Source organism: Pagrus major, chromosome 9, assembly GCF_040436345.1.
Source record: "Pagrus major chromosome 9, Pma_NU_1.0".
NCBI classification, from domain to species: domain Eukaryota; kingdom Metazoa; phylum Chordata; class Actinopteri; order Spariformes; family Sparidae; genus Pagrus; species Pagrus major.
The window spans coordinates 1327597-1346277 of NC_133223.1; the positions used below are offsets into that span (position 1 = coordinate 1327597).

The following is an 18681-nucleotide window of genomic DNA, read 5'->3' on the forward strand; positions in this document are numbered from 1 at the left end:
AGCAGCTAGACACCACACAGCTCTCCAGCAGCATCCACCTCAAACCATCATCAGATGTGAATTCAGTTGTATTCAAATAAAGAACCTTTTTGTCCTGCTCCGGACTTGTGTCGACTTTTGGCTTCAACCAGGTTCTATCAAGTTTGCTCCGTCTAGAATCAACAGAGCTATGTAGGCTTGGAGGTCTACCATGTCCAATGCTCCACGTGCTAAATGTAAAGTGAAAATGAAGCTGTTCTTTCATCATTTAGCAATAAAAGCGCCACCTATTGGTGGATATGCACCAAATTTGGCACAAACCCTCATGTGGGCACAAAAGACAGATCAAAAAAGTTTTGTGTTAATCGGACTGTATTTCATCAAGATATGCAATTGTTTTATATTTTGGTCGTTCTTTAGACTATCACAATTCTTTTAATAACTTTTTGTCAGGAGAGTCCACAGATGCTGTGTGCAAAGTTTGGTGCAAATTGGAAAATTTGCCTGGGAGGAGTTTGAAAAAGTAGGTTTGCGACATTTGGCGAATTTGCGAATGAAAATTCTGTGCGAACGTGGGCGTGGCCTACATCACACGGTTTGGTTGTGTTCAGGGAACATATAGATGTAATGTTTAACAATGTGCACCATATTATGTGGGAGTAATTAGCAAAAAACGTTTTTTCTTGATAATAGCGCCACCTGCTGGTCATTTTTGGTGTGTGAGTTACAGGGGCCAGTCTATACCACCCCTATGAATTTCAGATCCATAAGTGTTATGGTGTGGGCACAGTGCCAAATATAAAATGAAACTGCCACCAGAGCGCCACCTAGTGTCAGATCGGTAACCCCTTTGTCAGCTTTCCTCAGGAGGGCAGTGGCAATGAGTGTACCAAGTTTTGTGTTCATCCGACCAACCGATGTTGAGATATAAAATACTTCAATTTAAAGAGCGCCACCTAGTGGTCATCGACCAAAATTTTGCACAGAGCATAAGGGGCTCATGTGGAAGTAGTATCCTGAGTTTCATGTCATTTGGACACACCAATGTGGAGCTGTGCAACACTTCCTGTTGTGACCCGAATCCACAGGAAGTTGTTATTTAATAACTTGAGTATTCTTTGGCATATCAAAATTCTTTTAATAACTTTTTGTCAGAAGCGTCCACAGATGCTGTGTGCAAAGTTGTGTGCAAATTGGTGAAATTGCCTGGGAGGAGTTCGAAAAAGTAGGTTTGCGACATTTCGCCAGCTAGCGAAAAAAAACGGTAGGCGGAAATGGGCGTGGCCTATATCAGGAGATTCAGCAAGATTCACTGAACGCGTGGATATAAGGTTTTTGAACGTGCGACAAAGTATGTGGACGTTATTAGCCAAAACACACTTGCCTTGATTGTAGCGCCACCTAGTGGTGAAAATTCACAACGACAAGAGATTATAAAATTTTTCGCCAGGTCTGATCTATATTCCAAGTTTGATGACTTTTGGGGTATGTTCAGGCAGTGAAAAATGCGATCATTTTGGCAGAAAAATAATAATAATAATAATAATAATAAGAATCACGAGAAAAACAATAGGGACCTCGCAGGTTTCCCTGCTCGGGCCCTAATTAAAGCTGCAAGCAGCGATGAACGGGCCCTCGCAGTCCACGCGCGTCGGGGCGTGCTGCTGTCGGGACATGCTGCCGTCGGGGCATGCTGCTGTCGTTACATGCTGCTGTGTGGGCTTGCTGCTGTCGAGGCTTGTTCATGCAACAACTTGCGTAGAGGAAACAAAACTGAAGGCAGTGAAGCTGCTGTTTTGTCATTTAGCAATAAAAGCGCCACCTATTGGCCGATTTGCACGAAATTTTGTAGAAATGCTCATCGTGCCATGGAACACAATTGGCAAAAGTTTTGTGTTAATCGGACTGTATTTCATCAAGATACACAAGAATGTCTGTTTGACCACAATGCGCAGGAAATTGTTGTTTTATATTTTGGGCGTTGTGTGGACTAGCACATTTCTTTTAATAACTTTTTGTCAGGAGGGTCCACAGATGCTGCGTGCAAAGTTTGGTGCAAATTAGAAAAATTGCCTGGGAGGAGTTCGAAAAAGTAGGTTTGCGACATTTGGCGAATATGCTAATGGAAATTCAGTGCCAACATGGGCGTGGCCTACATCACACGGTTCGGCTGTGTTCAGGGAACATATAGATATAATGTTTAACAATGTGCACCATATTATGTGGGAGTAATTAGCAAAAAACGTTTTTTCTTGATAATAGCGCCACCTGCTGGTCATTTTTGGTGTGTGAGTTACAGGGGCCAGTCTATACCACCCCTATGAATTTCATATCCATAAGTGTTATGGTGTGGGCACAGTGCCAAATATAAAAAGAAACTGCCACCAGAGCGCCACCTAGTGTCAGATCGGTGACCCCTTTGTCAGCTGTCCTCAGGAGGGCAGTGGCAATGAGTGTACCAAGTTTTGTCTTCATCCGACCAACCGATGTTGAGATATAAAATACTTCAATTTAAATAGCGCCACCTAGTGGTCATCGACCAAGATTTTGCACAGAGCCTTAGGGGCTCATGGGGAAGTAGTATCTTGAGTTTTACGTCATTCGGACACACCATTGTGGAGATATGCAACACTTCCTGTTGTGACCCAAATCCACAGGAAGTTGTTATTTAATAACTTGAGTATTCTTTGGTGTATCAAAATTCTTTTAATAACTTTTTGTCAGAAGTGTCCACAGATGCTGTGTGCAAAGTTTGGTGCAAATTGGTGAAATTGCCTGGGAGGAGTTCGAAAAAGTAGGTTTTCTACATTTCGCAAGCTAGCGAAAAAAAACGGTAGGCGGAAATGGGCGTGGCCTATATCAGAAGACTCAGCACAATTCACTGAACGTGTGGATATAAGGTTTTTGAATGTGCGACAAAGTATGTGGGAGTTATTAGCCAAAACGCTCTTTCCTTGATTATAGCGCCACCTAGTGGTGAAAATTCACAATGACAACAGATTATAAAATTTTTCGCCAGGTCTGATCTATATTCCAAGTTTGGTGAGTTTTGGGGTATGTTCAGGCAGTGAAAAATGCGATCATTTGGGACAAAGAAAAACAAATAATAAAAAAAATAATCACGAGAAAAACAATAGGGACCTCGCAGGTTTCCTGCTCGGGCCCTAATTAAAGCTGCAAGCAGCGATGAACGGGCCCTCGCAGTCCACGCGCGTCGGGGCGTGCTGCTGTCGGGACATGCTGCCGTCGGGGCATGCTGCTGTCGTTACATGCTGCTGTCGGGGCTTGTTAATGCATCAACTTCCGTTGAGGAATCAAAAGTGAAGGCAGTCAAGCTGTTATTTAGTCATTTAGCAATAAAAGCGCCCCCTATTGGCCGATTTGCACCAAATTTGTCAGAAATTGTCATGTGGCCATGGAACACAACTGGGAAAAGTTTTGTGTTAATCGGACTGTATTTCATCAAGATACACAAGAACGTGTGTTTGACCACAATGTGCAGGAAATTGTTGTTTTATATTTTGGGCGTTGTGTGGACTAGCACTTTTCTTTTAATAACTTTTTGTCAGGAGGGTCCACAGATGCTGCGTGCAAACTTTGGTGCAAATCGGAGAAATTGTCTGGGAGGAGTTCGAAAATGTAGGTTTGCAACATTTGGCGCATTTGCGAATGGAAATTTTGCCCAAAAAGTGGGCGTGGCCTACATCATACAATTCAGGTGAATTCAGGGAACACGTAGATATAAGGTTTAACAATGTCCGACAAATTATGTGGGAGTTATTAGTCAAAAACTGCTTTGTGTTGATAATAGCGCCACCTGCTGGTCATTTTTGGTGTGTGGGTTACAGGGGCCAGTCTATACCACCCCTATGAATTTCATATCCACAAGTGTTATGGTGTGGGCACAATGCCAAATCTAAAAAGAAACTGCCACCAGAGCGCCACCTAGTGTCAGATCAGTAACACCTTTGTCAGCTGTCCTCAGGAGGGCAGTGGCAATGAGTGTACCAAGTTTGGCGTCAATCCGACCAACCAATGTGGAGATATAAAATACTTCAATTTAAATAGCGCCACCTAGTTGTCATCAGCTGAAATTTTGCACAGAGACTTTGGGGCTCATGAGCAAGTAGTATCCTGAGTTTGACGTCATTCGGACAAACCAATGTGGAGATATGCAACACTTCCTGTTTGGAACGAAATGTGCAGGAAGTTGTTATTTAATAACTTGAGTATTGTTTGGAACACCAAATTTCTTTTAATAACTTTTTGTCAGAAGGGTCCACAGATGCTGTGTGCAAAGTTTGGTGCAAATTGGTGAAATTGCCTGGGAGGAGTTCGAAAAAGTAGGTTTTTGACATTTCGCGAGCTAGCGAAAAAAAATGGTAGGCGGAAATGGGCGTGGCCTATATCAGGAGATTCAGCCCAATTCACTGAACGCGTGGATATAAGGTTTTTGAACGTGCGACAAAGTATGTGGGAGTTATTAGCCAAAACGCACTTTCCTTGATTATAGCGCCACCTAGTGCTGAAAATTCACAATGACAACAGATTATAAAATTTTTCGCCAGGTCTGATCTATATTCCAAGTTTGATGAGTTTTGGGGTATGTTCAGGCAGTGAAAAATGCGATCATTTTGGCAGAAGAAAAAAAATAATAATTAAAGCTGCAAGCAGCGATGAACGGGCCCTCGCAGGCCACGCGGGTCGGGCCGTGCTGCTGTCGGGGCGTGCTCCTTACCCGGACCCATTGCCCCGTTATTGTGCGCGCATGTCTTAACTGATAGCCAAAAAGTGGTTTTGTGTTGATAATAGCGCCACCTGCTGGTGATATTTGGTGTGTGAGTTACAGATGCCAGTCTATACCGGCCCAATCAGTTTCATATCCATAAGTGTTATGGTGTGGGCACAGTGCCAATTATAAAATGAAACTGCCACCAGAGCGCCACCTAGTGTCAGATCGGTAACACCTTCGTCAGCTGTCCTCAGGAGGCCATTGGCAATCAGTGTACCAAGTTTCGTGTTAATCTGACCAACCGATGTCGAGATATAAAATACTTCAATTTAAATAGCGCCACCTAGTGGTCATGGGCCAAGATTTTGCACAGAGTCTTAGGGGCTCATGGGGAAGTACTATACAGAGTTTCATGTCATTTGGACACACCAATGTGGAGATATGCAACACTTCCTCTTTTGACTCGAGTCCACAGGAAGTTCTTATTTAATAACTTGAGTGTTCTTTGGCGTATCAAAATTCTTTTAAGAACTTTTTGTCAGAAGGGTCCACTGATGCTGTGTGCAAAGTTTGGTGAAAATCGGTGAAATTGCCTGGGAGGAGTTCAAAAAAGTAGGTTTGCGACATTTCGCGAGCTAGCGGAAAAAAACGCTAGGCGCAAATGGGCGTGGCCTATATCAGGAGATTCAGCAAGATTCACTGAACGCGTGGATATAAGGTTTTTGAATGTGCGACAAAGTATATGGGAGTTATTAGGCAAAAACAGTTTGTGTTGATGATAGCGCCACCTGCTGGTCATTTTTGGTGTGTGAGTTACAGGGGCCGGTCTATACCACCCCTGTCAATTTGATATCCATAAGTGTTATGGTGTGGGCACAGTGCCAAATATAAAAAGAAACTGCCACCAAAGCGCCACCTAGTGTCAGATCGGTCACCCCTTTGTCAGCTATCCTCAGGAGGGCAGTGGCAATGAGTGTACCAAGTTTTGTGTTAATCTGACCAACCGATGTCGAGATATAAAATAGTTCAATTTAAAGAGCGCCACCTAGTGGTCATCAACCAAAATTTAGCACAGAGCCTTAGGACCTCATGAGGAAGTAGGATCCTGAGTTTGACGTCATTTGGACAAACCAATGTGGAGATATGCAACACTTCCTGTTTTGACTGTAATCTACAGGAAGTTGTTATTTAATAACTTGAGTATTCTTTGGAATATCAAAATTCTTTTAATAACTTTTTGTCAGGAGGGTCCACAGATGCTGTGTGCAAAGTTTGGTGCAAATTGGTGAAATTGCCTGGGAGGAGTTCGAAAATGTAGGTTTGCGACATTTCGCGAGCTAGCGAAAAAACACGATAGGCAAAAATGGGCCTGCCCTATATCAGGAGATTCAGCACAATTCACTGAACGCGTGGATATAAGGTTTTTGAAGGTGCGACAAAGTATGTGGGAGTTATTAGCCAAAACGTACTTTTCTTGATAATAGCGCCACCTAGTGGTGCACGTTCACAACAACAACAGATTATAAAATTTTTCGCCAAGCCTAATGACTTTGCCAAATAAAATCGACTTTTCATTCACATTCAGGCAGTGAAAAATGCGATCATTTTGGACGAAGGAATAAAATAATAATAATAATTAAAGCTGCAAGCAGCGATGAACGGGCCCTCGCAGTCCACGCGGGTCGGGGCGTGCTGCTGTCGGGACGTGCTGCCGTCGGGGCATGCTGCTGTCGTTACATGCTGCCGTCGGGGCATGCTGCTGTCGAGGCTTGTTCATGCAACAACTTCCATAGAGGAATCAAAACTGAAGGCAGTGAAGCTGTCATTTCGTCATTTAGCAATAAAAGCGCTACCTATTGGTCGATTTGCACGAAATTTTGTAGAAATGCTCATCGTGCCATGGAACACAATTGCCAAAAGTTTTGTGTTCATCGGACTGTATTTCATCAAGATACACAAGAATGTCTGTTTGACCACAATGCGCAGGAAATTGTTGTTTTATATTTTGGCCGTTCTGTGGACTAGCACATTTATTTTAATAACTTTTTGTCAGGAGGTTCCAGAGATACTGCGTGCAAAGTTTGGTGCAAATTGGAGAAAGTGCCTGGGAGGAGTTCGAAAAAGTAGGTTTGCGACATTTGGCGAATTTGCAAATGGAAATTCAGTGTGAACGTGGGCGTGGCCTACATCACATGGTTCGGCTGTATACAGGGAACATATAGATATAATGTTTAACAATGTGCACCATATTATGTGGGAGTAATTAGCAAAAAATGTTTTTTCTTGATAATAGCGCCACCTGCTGGTGATTTTTGGTGTGTGAGTTACAGATGCCAGTCTATACCACCCCAATCAGTTTCATATCCATAGGTGTTATGGTGTGGGCACAGTGCCAATTATAAAATGAAACTGCCACCAGAGCGCCACCTAGTGTCAGATCGGTAACCCCTTCGTCAGTTGTCCTCAGGAGGCCATTGGCAATCAGTGTACCAAGTTTTGTGTTAATCCGACCAACCAATGTCGAGATATAAAATACTTCAATTTAAATAGCGCCACCTAGTGGTCATGGGCCAAGATTTTGCACAGAGCCTTAGGGGCTCATGGGGAAGTAGTATCCTGAGTTTGACGTCATTTGGACACATCAATATGGAGATATGCAGCACTTCCTGTTGTGACCCAAATCCACAGGAAGTTGTTATTTAATAACTTGAGTATTCTTTGGAATATCAAAATTCTTTTAATAACTTTTTGTCAGGAGCGTCCACAGATGCTGTGTGCAAAGTTTCGTGCAAATGGGTGAAATTGCCCGGGAGGAGTTCGAAAAAGTAGGTTTGCGACATTTTGCGAGCTAGCGAAAAAAAACGGTAGGCGGAAATGGGCGTGGCCTATATCAGGAGATTCAGCAGGATTCACTGAACGCGTGGATATAAGGTTTTTGAATGTGTGACAAAGTATGTGGGAGTTATTAGCCAAAACGCACTTTCCTTGATTATAGCGCCACCTAGTGGTGAAAATTCACAATGACAACAGATTATAAAATTTTTCGCCAGGTATGACATATATTCCAAGTTTGATGAGTTTTGGGGTATGTTCAGGCAGTGAAAAATGCGATCATTTCGGCCTAAGAAAAAAAACTAAAAATAAGAATCACTACGATTACAATAGGGACCTCGCAGGTTTCCTGCTCGGGCCCTAATAATCATTACAATTACAATAGGGTCCTCGCAGTTTCACTGCTCGGGCCCTAATAAGAATCACGAGAAAAACAATAGGGACCTCGCAGTTTCACTGCTCGGGCCCTAATAATCATTCGAAAAACAATAGGGACCTCGCAGGTTCCCTGCTCGGGCCCTAATAATCATTCGAAAAACAATAGGGACCTCGCAGGTTCCCTGCTCGGGCCCTAATAATAATAATCATTCGAAAAACAATAGGGACCTCGCAGGTTCCCTGCTCGGGCCCTAATAATAATCATTGGAAAAACAATAGGGTCCTCGCAGTTTCACTGCTCGGGCCCTAATAATAATCATTGCAATTACAATAGGGACCTCGCAGGTTCCCTGCTCGGGCCCTAATAATAATAATAATCATTCGAAAAACAATAGGGTCCTCGCAGGTTCCCTGCTCGGGCCCTAACAAAGGGATCATTAATTGTATTATTATATTTGAAATATATACTCAATGATGATGGTTTAATAATTGTATATTAGTTTTTACCTATTTTTTGGGGCCCTTGGAATTGTCCTAACTTTTCCCCCGTAAATGGCGCCCCTGCCCAGTATTACCAAAACATGGCAGATGAGCTCACCTATTTCGGAGGAAAATGGAGAGAAATGGTATAGATGGCATCAGATAAGATCACGTTACATTCTTGACCAAGTGCTCAACCATGGATTGAGTAGGGAGGCTTGGCAGAATTCAGCCCAACCTGAACACTGTTGCATTTGTCATCCATACATTCAGAAATTAGATCCGGTAAGCTATCTACAATCTACACTATGCTACTCCTCTTTATGTATATGTACTGTAGTATAACATAGTCCCACATATCAGTAGGCTTATGTTACTCAGTGATTGTTGGCCAATGTCACAGTAATGTCATTTCTTGTTTTCTTCTAATATTTTATTTGAAGGACAACGCGTTTCACCAGCTACAAAGAAACAGTCTTGCATATTACAGAGAGCATTAGAAGTAAGCAGTGTGACTTTGAAACATAAATTTCTTCGACAGTGGTGTCTGTGTCCAATTAGAATTTAGTCTCAATAGCATGCTATTACTAATTCTGAATAGTTCAGTTTGCTGCTGTTGCTAACAAATGCAAGGTTGCCTGTTGCAACTGTAAGAAAGTACTAGCTAAGGAATTATGACTGTGCACTAAACTGTGGTCAGAGAAGCTGTGGTCATCATCCAAACAGTATGCTCGCTGGTCATAATTCTGGGCCAAGATTTCTACATATGGCCTTCTACAACTCCTATTGTCTGCATGCCTATCTCAATGCAGTTGGTGGACATGGTGGTTACGCCCAGTGCCCCTATACATCCTTACTAAGGTAATCCTCAACATGGTGATCACAGCTGTCCGGCTCAAAATGTTCCATGTCCCTAGCTATACAAGGCTCTTCAAGGCGGGGGCACTCTAAGCTAGCATTTTTTATGGACATTGACATCACATGCTGCAGTTGTGTCTAGCTGAGAGGCAGGGGCAGGACAGCTGTTATCAGGCGGGGCAGTCCTGGAGTAACCTGGTCCCCCTTTCAGAGGGATGGGCACTGATGAAGGTGTCATGCATCAGAGACTGGGAACAGTGGGAAGAATATCTTCTGGGGGATAAACTACATCTGACCTCACTGTCTGTTTCAGAAAGATGAAGTCATGTTACTGTTATCTCTGTCTCTCGGTGGAGGTTGAGGAACTGACTTCATTCCCAAGGACTTGGTCAGTTGGGAATTGTTCACATCTTCTGAGTGGAGAGGGAGTTAACCTTCCATCAAGGGAGAAGTGTGAATCAGAGTAACCAGAATCACATTGGCTGTGGTGGGGAAAAGACATTCTGACCTAAGCCTTAACAACTCCTCCTTGTGTGAGCAAAGATCTAACTCTGCTGCGTGCAGGTTATCTAAATAGCGCATGGCTTTCTTATTAGCCATCTGAACTTCACGGAGGAGATTAGAATTATGCGCTCTAAGGAGTTCTAAAAATGAATCGTTCTACACAGGGGCTCTTCATTGTTAAACAAGTTGTCTAAACAACAATCAGTGTGGTTGGCTATGCTGTTGCTTTGGCAGACACTCTGTAGCATAGCTTGGGGAGTACACTACCAACCAAACTGTGTGCTGGCCTACACCATAGGGGGTAGCTTCCTGTGGAGGAGGGGTGGTTACAGCACAATCTCGTTGCTCTTGTTGGCATACAGATTGGGGCCAGTAAAGATAAACACAGTTTATAACTTTGCGGTGGTGGAAACTGGTTGCTCCTTTCCTTTGCAAGGATAGCAGCTTGGTGCTAACTTGCTTCGTGTTCGTTGGATTGTGTAGTTAGCTGGTGAGCTTTGCGTTGCAGCTGCTGGCACTAACTAAGCTGGAATACTAGCAGGACCTTGAGTCGCTGCTATGAGGAGAATTTCTTTGGGCCAGCTGGAAATGCAGCTGGCAGCTCTCAGTAGCTGTTAGGCCCAGAAGAATCCAGGAGAAGAGAACTTGAGGGCAGGCAGCCCTGTGGGGAGAGAGGTGAAGAAGAGAGAGAACAAAGGAAGGAGCTGGAGTTTTGACCATCTGGTCAGAGAGGGGTCTGTCACCCTGACCAACAGTAGATCAAAGCTGAATTTGCACCTAGGTGTGAAGACTGGGGAATTCTGGGAAACTGAGTTCAGTTCAGAGTCCATTTTTAAATCCATAATGAATGACTTCATCTGTGGGTCCCAACAATGGATACTTCTGTGTTAGACATGCTAGATATCTCCCTGCTCAATAAATGGCACTCAGAACATTACACATCCCTGTAATGCTTATGAACATCAAGTAACGAATACCACAGAACAAAAACTGTAACAAAATGCTTTGAACCATAATGTCTCTATATTCCTTACAGCCGTTTCCAAAATTGAGGCTCGTTTTGGATGAGCCTTTTAAGAAGTTCGAGGTGTAAGAGCGCCTATATATATCCTGCTCTTTGCATAGAGGAGGGCCCTTTGAGATGGCTGTCCACCAGTTACAGTCATAACTGGTTTGTGTTTCTGTGTCCCGACAACTTTACATAGCTCAAAAGTAAGATGTAGGAGCCATAAAACTTAAGATCGTGTTAACTTAACCAACTGGACTGTACTTATATAGAGCTTTGCTAGTCTTAGCGACCACTCAAAGTGCTTCACAACACAAGTCAGGATTCACCTATTCACACACATTAATACACTGGTGGCAGAGGCTACCATGCAAGGCACTCATCAGGAGCAATAACAATACATACCCACTCACATACCGATGGAAGAGCCACTGGGGACAATTCTGGGAATCGAACCACCAACTTTCCGATTGCTGGATGACTGCTCTACAACCAGAGTCAAAGCTGCCCAGTGACCAGCAACCTAATATAATGTAATCAGGCAGGTCTGTCCTATTTACTGGAGTAGTAAACAATGTTTCCATTACATCAGAACCTTGTGGGATTGTAATGACTGTTTAAGCTTTTAGTCAAACTCTCAGGTGTCGCTAGGGAAACAGAGTTACTGCTTGTGAAAAACTTGATATTTTGATCACAAAACACACGAAAATATATACATAAATTGTCTTAATGTTTTTGTCTTTGGCAAGTGACCATGGTATAAGCGGGATAATGCCTGGAGAGGTGTCCATTATCGGGTATTAATGGACGACATGGAGTCGTCATTGATACATATTGGTCAGGGAGCTGTTTTCTGCTGGCATATTCTCCTACTTGTTGTAGCAATCCTGGCTTCCATCATATACTTCTGCTGAATTGAGAGATGGCCATGGTGGAAGGCACAGATTGTTGACACCAGGACAAGAGACAGCTATTTTGAACAAGCAAACAATATTGTCAAACCAAGAGAAACCACACAATTGCAGGCTACACAAAATTCAATGACATTCACAAGGCCGATTTGCCTACATTGGACCGTGTAATTAAGTGCAACCGAATCCAGAAAAAACAGGTCTTCAGAGTCTCATCTGTGCAAAACTCTCAACATCCATAAAAATTATAGATGAATGGTAAATGGACTTGCATTTCTATAGCACTTTTCCAGTCTACTGACTTCAAAGCACTTTACAACACTTGTCACTTTCACCTATTCACACACACATTCACACACTGATGACAGAGTCTGCCATGCAAGGTGCCGAGCTGCTCATCAGGAGAAATTTGTGGTTCAGCTCTACCTCCTGCTGAACTATTAACCATTCTGATTAATAGTGGATGGGAGGCGGGTGGATGAAATATGTCTTTAGTGAGGAACATATTAATTAAATTACCTGCAATCCCCCAACAGCAGAAATGATAAGGTTCCTATCTTATGCCTGGCAAAAGGTGGCGCACAGCCAAGCACGAGTGTCATTGATAGTTTCTCACCGATGCAGTTGTCATTTTCACGCCCAGCACCCACGTGGTGCAAGCAGCAAATGTACTTGCACACACCTGTGTGACCCCTGGGCATATTTGTCTTAAAATGAGGTGTGGTCAGGCGCATTGATGGCACATTGCTATTTTGACACAGCAGAAAGTGATGGCAATATTTTTGCTGCTATTTAAAGGGCGGATTATTTAGATAGTAAGATGCGCCCACATAAGCTGGTTCATGACGCGCGTATGCTCAGATTTTATTATTAAAGAAGCCACTTTCAGTTATTTTTTACATTTTCATGCAAGCAGTAATTTTTTATTTTATTTTAAAATCCCTTCTAATCCCACAATGGGGAAATTCTCTTTTTCACTCACATTACACACACACTCACACAGTGTACGGAGGAGATGAGTGAGGGGGCTGCCACATGCACGGCGCCCAACGAGCAGTGTTAGGGGTCGGTGCCTTGCTCAAGGGCACCTCGGCAATGCCCAGGATGTGAACTAGCATTCTCCATTACTAGTCCACATCACACTTTTTCTGGTCCAAGTGGGACTTGAACCGGCCACCTTAAGCCAAGTCCCTATGGACTGAGCTATTGCCGCCCCAATGTCACTGGAGCAAATATTGTGGCGCATTTAAGCAACTAAAATAAAAGCCATAATTATAAACTTGACAGGACAGAGGTCACTCTCCAGTAAAAATTTTACTTTTAGCTTCTGAAATAAATATTTTAGACATGATCTTAGGATTTATTGGAATCATCTGCTTTATTTAAGGGATGCTTCTTCACTTCTTTTGTGCATTTAAGAAGTCTTCAAAAGTCACAAAGAGCATTCATTAATGGTTAATTATGGTGAAGTAATGTTGGGACAGTAGCTAAGGATCTGATGACATACATGTCAACGAACGTCTTTATCAACCAAATACTAACATTAGTAAGTACATTAATTAATATGTAAACCCATAATAAATGTAAACAAGAGACATTTGTTGACTTAATGGCTATTGATGTATTAATTAAGACTTAATAATGCTTATTATTGTATTAACTAATGTTAATATAATCTTTATAAACTAATAATGTATAATTAATAGGAACACAATTAATTAATGATAAACAGACACAAGTTAACTGTTAGGTATTGCTTATTAATGCATTTGCTAATGCAATTTGCTAACATTTCTATTTTATCAAATGTTAATAGAGGCTTTATAAATTATTGTATAATGTATGAATTAACAACTTAATTAAGATGGACACCATTAGTAAATGATGGCTTGAAACATTAGTTAACTATTAATTGAATGTAAGTAAATGGTTATGATTCCATTAGCTAATGTTAAGTAAGGTTTCGTCACTACTGTTTTAACTGTAAATAGAACACCATTAGTAAATGATTACTTGACACATTGACTTATAGCAAAATGTTATTATTCCATTAAGTAATGTTAACATATGTGTACTTGTTATATTGTTGTTGTTAATAAACTATTAACTACTATGTGAATCAACACCTTATTAATGTTATTACTGCATTAAGTAATGTTAATAAATGTGTGCTAATTGTAAAGCGTTACCAGAGATAAATATAACAAGGCTTGGTTACTGTGTATTAAGCACAACAGTATTTAAGGTAATCTACTTGTGACCATAGTCACAAGTCATATGAGGGGAGGAGGTGGGGCTATGTGGACACTGCAGTGTTTTGTGTCAACTAGCTGTATAGCTGGTATTAGTGTCAATACTGTGGAAGATTAGTATTAAAACAGTTACAAAAAATCAGAATTGATATTTTTCAATATTTTGATATTTTTGACAAAAGCAATTTTTACTATATCAAACAGATCGGAGTTGGGATATGCCTTTCCCTGTAGGGAGTGTTTCCAAGTAACAGGTACAGACATGTTAACGGAGGTTGATTATGATGGTCGAACAGATTGAAATGGTTGGATTTGTAGGGAAAATTCTGCGCCTCTAAAGGCCAATCATAAACACAGTCTTGATAGCATTTACCCAGGCCACAAGGAAAATTGTAATTGCTAAAGAAACATACTGTACTTTTATTCTATATAAATCTTGAAGATCGAACACATTATCCAATTATTTAAAACAAAAAATTATCAGCAGATAAGCTGTTTAGGTGTGTGTTGAACTTGAGTGAACTTGACCATCAGTGAACTGTGCAATCACTACACTGCTTTTGACATTTGCAGTGTTAATAAGACATCCACTCCATTACCACTTTTACAAACTGCATCCACTATCTCTACTGGTTGAGGGGGCTTATATTTATATATTTTTTTAATATTTAATTTATTTAATTTTAATATTTAATTTTAATATTTTTAATATAATATTTTGCCACCCATGTCCTGCTTTATCATTTCTATTGTACCTATGTTTGACTGCAGTAAATGTTTCAAATGATAATTTCCTTAAGAACTTGGTACTTGCAGACAAATGTCACTGCTAAACTATGCCTATCGGGCTTGCCCTTCTTTACATAATGTGTCTGTTTCCTTGTCCAGGAACTGTCTGTCTAATGAGCTTCTGTCTGAGTAAATCAGGAGCTACTGTAAATATACACAAAATGTGGCTGCAAATTCACTGAGGACCCATTTACTTCGTTCACACACACTACCCTACTGTCTTAGTAAATGTGGCCCTGAGAGTTGTACCTTCGGGTTGGAGAAAGGTGATCTGTCCTGTCCCAGTGTTCTCATCGTACTCCACACTGTCCACTTCTCCACCTCCTCTGCTAGGCTTAGAGAAACTCATCTCCAGTCGGTCAGCCATTCTCTCCAATGACATGGTAGAGGGGACGTTGGAAACATTGAGCTTCTTTCTGGAAACGTCAAGGTAGACCTATATTGATGACAGCACACACTGATTACAAGGGAATCTTTACTGGTCACTGCAAAGAGTTGTCATCATTATAATGTGAATGCACAATAAAGTGTGAAACGTATGTAACTATTGTTCTGTAAGTAAGTTTTGAGGTACATTATTATTATTATTATTCCAAAAAGCTAATGGAAGTGCAATTACATACTCATATAATATGCAATATGTGAGGAATTCATTAAATATTTACAAGTTACCAACCCCCTCCCCTTCTCTCTCTCTTTGGTCATTATTTTTTTATTACAACAGCAGGATCTTATATACAAAACATGCAATGAAATTACTTTGTCGCAACTAAATTTTTACAATTTTTCCCACCCCTCCCACCCTCTCCCTTCTTCCCCATCTGCTCCATCCAACAATAATTGACATTTTAAACACTACTACACAGACAAATTGGAATCAGGTTACTGATCAGATTTTTCCACACTGAGATAGTATTTGGTCTTTGTTGATTCGTGCTGAGGATAGTTTTGGTAAAAAATGTCCAAAAAGTTGTGAAGTCATGCCTGGAAGGCACTCATTTCATAACACGAGGAGGCTCTTAAATATCATTAACTCTCCTAGTTCGTGCTCTCCTGAGGTGATTATCTCACTAGATGCAGAGAAGGCCTTCGACAGGGTGGAGTGGAGCTATCTTTTTTTGTTCTGCAGAAATTTGGTTTCAATTCAGTCCGGCTGCCTCTCTCCCTGTGGTTCTCAGCATTCTTGACTAATTTGGATTCTATTCAGGCTATAAACTGAACCTCCAGAAGAGTGAACTTCTTCCCATCAACTCCCCAGCCAAAAATATACCCCAGACCTTTTTCCCTTTCAAATATGCTACAGACGGTTTTAAATATTTGGGGGTGTTTATTACTAATTCAATTAATCGACTTTTCTCCAAAAATTTCTCTCCTCTTCTTGAGAGGTGTAAACTAGACTTTGATAGGTGGGGTAGTCTCCCATTATCCCTAGTAGGTCGAGTTAATTTGGTTAAAATGGTTGTTCTACCCAAGTTTTTATATCTCTTTTCGCATATCCCCATCCTTATTAAGAAGTCATTTTTTAGATCACTTGATCAATTAGTAAGTTCTTTCCTCTGGGGCAAAAAAAAATCCACGCATCACGAGATCAGTGCTACAGCTCCCCAAAGCTCTCGGTGGCTTAGCATTGCCCAATTTCTTACATTATTACTGGTCCTGTAATATTCATAAACTCTTATACTGGATTCTCATGGGTGGATATGGAACTTGCATCCTCTAAACTCTCTCTTCATTCCCTGATTTGTTCTCAACTCCCTTTGACTCTCTCTAACTTTACCTCAAACCCAGTGGTAATTAACTCCGTTAGAATCTGGATTCAAATTAGGAAAAGTCTAGGCCTTCATAGGGCCTCGGCCCTCTCCCCTACTGTAAACAATCACCTGTTTCTGCCCTCTTGCTCTGATTTAACCTTTCGGACCTGGTTTGACAAAGGGATAACTAAATTAAAGGACCTTTACAACCAAGGGGTTTTCATGTCCGTCTCTGAGCTCTCAAAGAAATTCGACCTACCTAACTCCCACTTATTTGTTTTTTTTCAGATAAGGCATTTTATTCGGAATCAGAACCCCAAATTCCCCAGTCGTCTCCCGGAAACTCTGGTAGACTCTTTATTGGCTCTTGATCCTGAACAAAGTCGGCTAATTTCTAGCATTTACAGTCTCATCAATTCTACTATTGATAGCCTAGCGTCTGGCCCCAAAGATTCTTGGGAGCAAGAGCTCGGAACCACTCTACCTGATGATTATTGGCAACATGTCTTACGGTTGGTTCACTCCTCTTCAATCTGTGCGAGGCACGGCCTTCTCCAGTGTAAAGTTGTGCACAAGGTTCACGACACTAATTTGAGGCTATCTCATATTTACCCCAATGTAACTGACTTATGTAATAGGTGCAAACAAGCTCCAGCTGACCATTCTCATATGTTCTGGTTCTGTCCCATGCTTGCCACATTCTGGTCCGAAATCTTCAAAACCATTAGCACAGCATATAATACTACTATCACTCCTGAACCTTTCTTGGCCTTATTTGGTGCCCCCTTGCAGCTTATCACCACTAAAGTCATGCAGACTGTTCTTGCCTTTACCACCCTGCTGGCCAGGCGACTCATACTTCTTAATTGGAAACATGCTCAACCTCCATCTCACAACAGGTGGGTGAAAGAGCTGTTATTAGGGCCCGAGCACGAATCTCGTGCGAGGCCCTATTGAATTTGCTCGGATTATTTATTATTATTATTAGGGCCCGAGCACGAATCTCGTGCGAGGCCCTATTGAATTTGCTCGGATTATTTATTATTATTATTCTTTTTTGTCCTTCCCCAAGATTGCATATTTGGGGGCCTGAACATACCCCAAAACTCACCAAACTTGGAACATACGTCACATGTGGTGAAAAATTTGATAATTTAACATGATTGGGGGTGGGTGTGGCCAGGGGACTCCATAGCGCCACCTAACGTCGAGTCATGTGACCAAAAACATTCTCGGATCGTCATGAAATTTACAGGACTCATGGGTCTCAAGGATTTAGCCAGGAATTATTTTTGTCGGAATTTTTGCTGGAACAGGAAGTCAGCCATCTTGAATGGCGTGCAGCAATTTTTATTTTTCCGGCAGTGTTTTCGGGACTTTAGGATGATCGCAGACTCACCAAATTTGGCTCGTAGCTTCAAACCAATGAGTACATTAATTCAATACCATAACTGCCCTCATGCGCGGCACAACAGCTCAGTAGCGCCCCCTAACGCCCCCCTTATGGCTTTTCCTATTTTGTACGGACCCATTTCTATGCCTCGTACTTTATTTAACTTGTCCTACAGATTTAACGCCACAGACTTCACACTCACTAAGTCTCATCCTCATACCTTGATGATGAAAAGTTGTCAAAAGCTTTCGCCTACGTTGTTCCTGGTGGCCGTGGCAGTGCGGTTTATTTCGATGACCCCCTTATGCCTTTTCCTATTCTGTAGGAACCCATTTCTAAGCCTCGTACATCATTTAACTTGGCCTACAGATTTAATGCCTCAGACTTCACACTCACTAAGTCTCATCCTCATACCTTGATGATGACACCTTGTCAAAAGCTTTCGCCTACGTTGTTCCTGGTGGGCGTGGCGGTGCGGTTTATTTCGATGACCCCCTTATGGCTTTTCCCATTCTGTACGGACCCAATTTCTAAGCCTCGTACTTAAACTAACTCATCCTACGGATTTAACACCACAGACTTCACATTCACTCAGTAGCATCCTCATAACTTCAACAGCCTGTGTTGTACCTGGTGGGCGTGGCGGTGTGGTGAATTTCGATCCTTCGCCATCACGCAGGAAGTCCTTATAACTTCAACATACAATTGCCCATCTGCATCAAATTCCTCACACATGTAGAGGGGCTCACCCTGAATACGTCTCTGCATCAATACTGTGTCATATCCATAGCGCCACCCACTGGACACAGGAAGTCA

The 18681-nt window shown here is 41.8% G+C and overlaps 1 protein-coding gene across 1 annotated transcript in view; it reads right to left on the reverse strand.

Moving 5' to 3' along the window:
* Positions 1-15172, reverse strand: part of LOC141001915 (N-myc-interactor-like) — a 40597-nt gene extending 25425 nt beyond the window's left edge. The window contains exon 1 of the mRNA XM_073473076.1: positions 14971-15172. Within this exon, the coding sequence (XP_073329177.1) occupies positions 14971-15103 (133 nt within the window). The 5' untranslated portion in view covers positions 15104-15172. The remainder of the gene's footprint in view (positions 1-14970) is intronic.
* Between the last annotated feature and the right edge of the window lie 3509 nt (positions 15173-18681).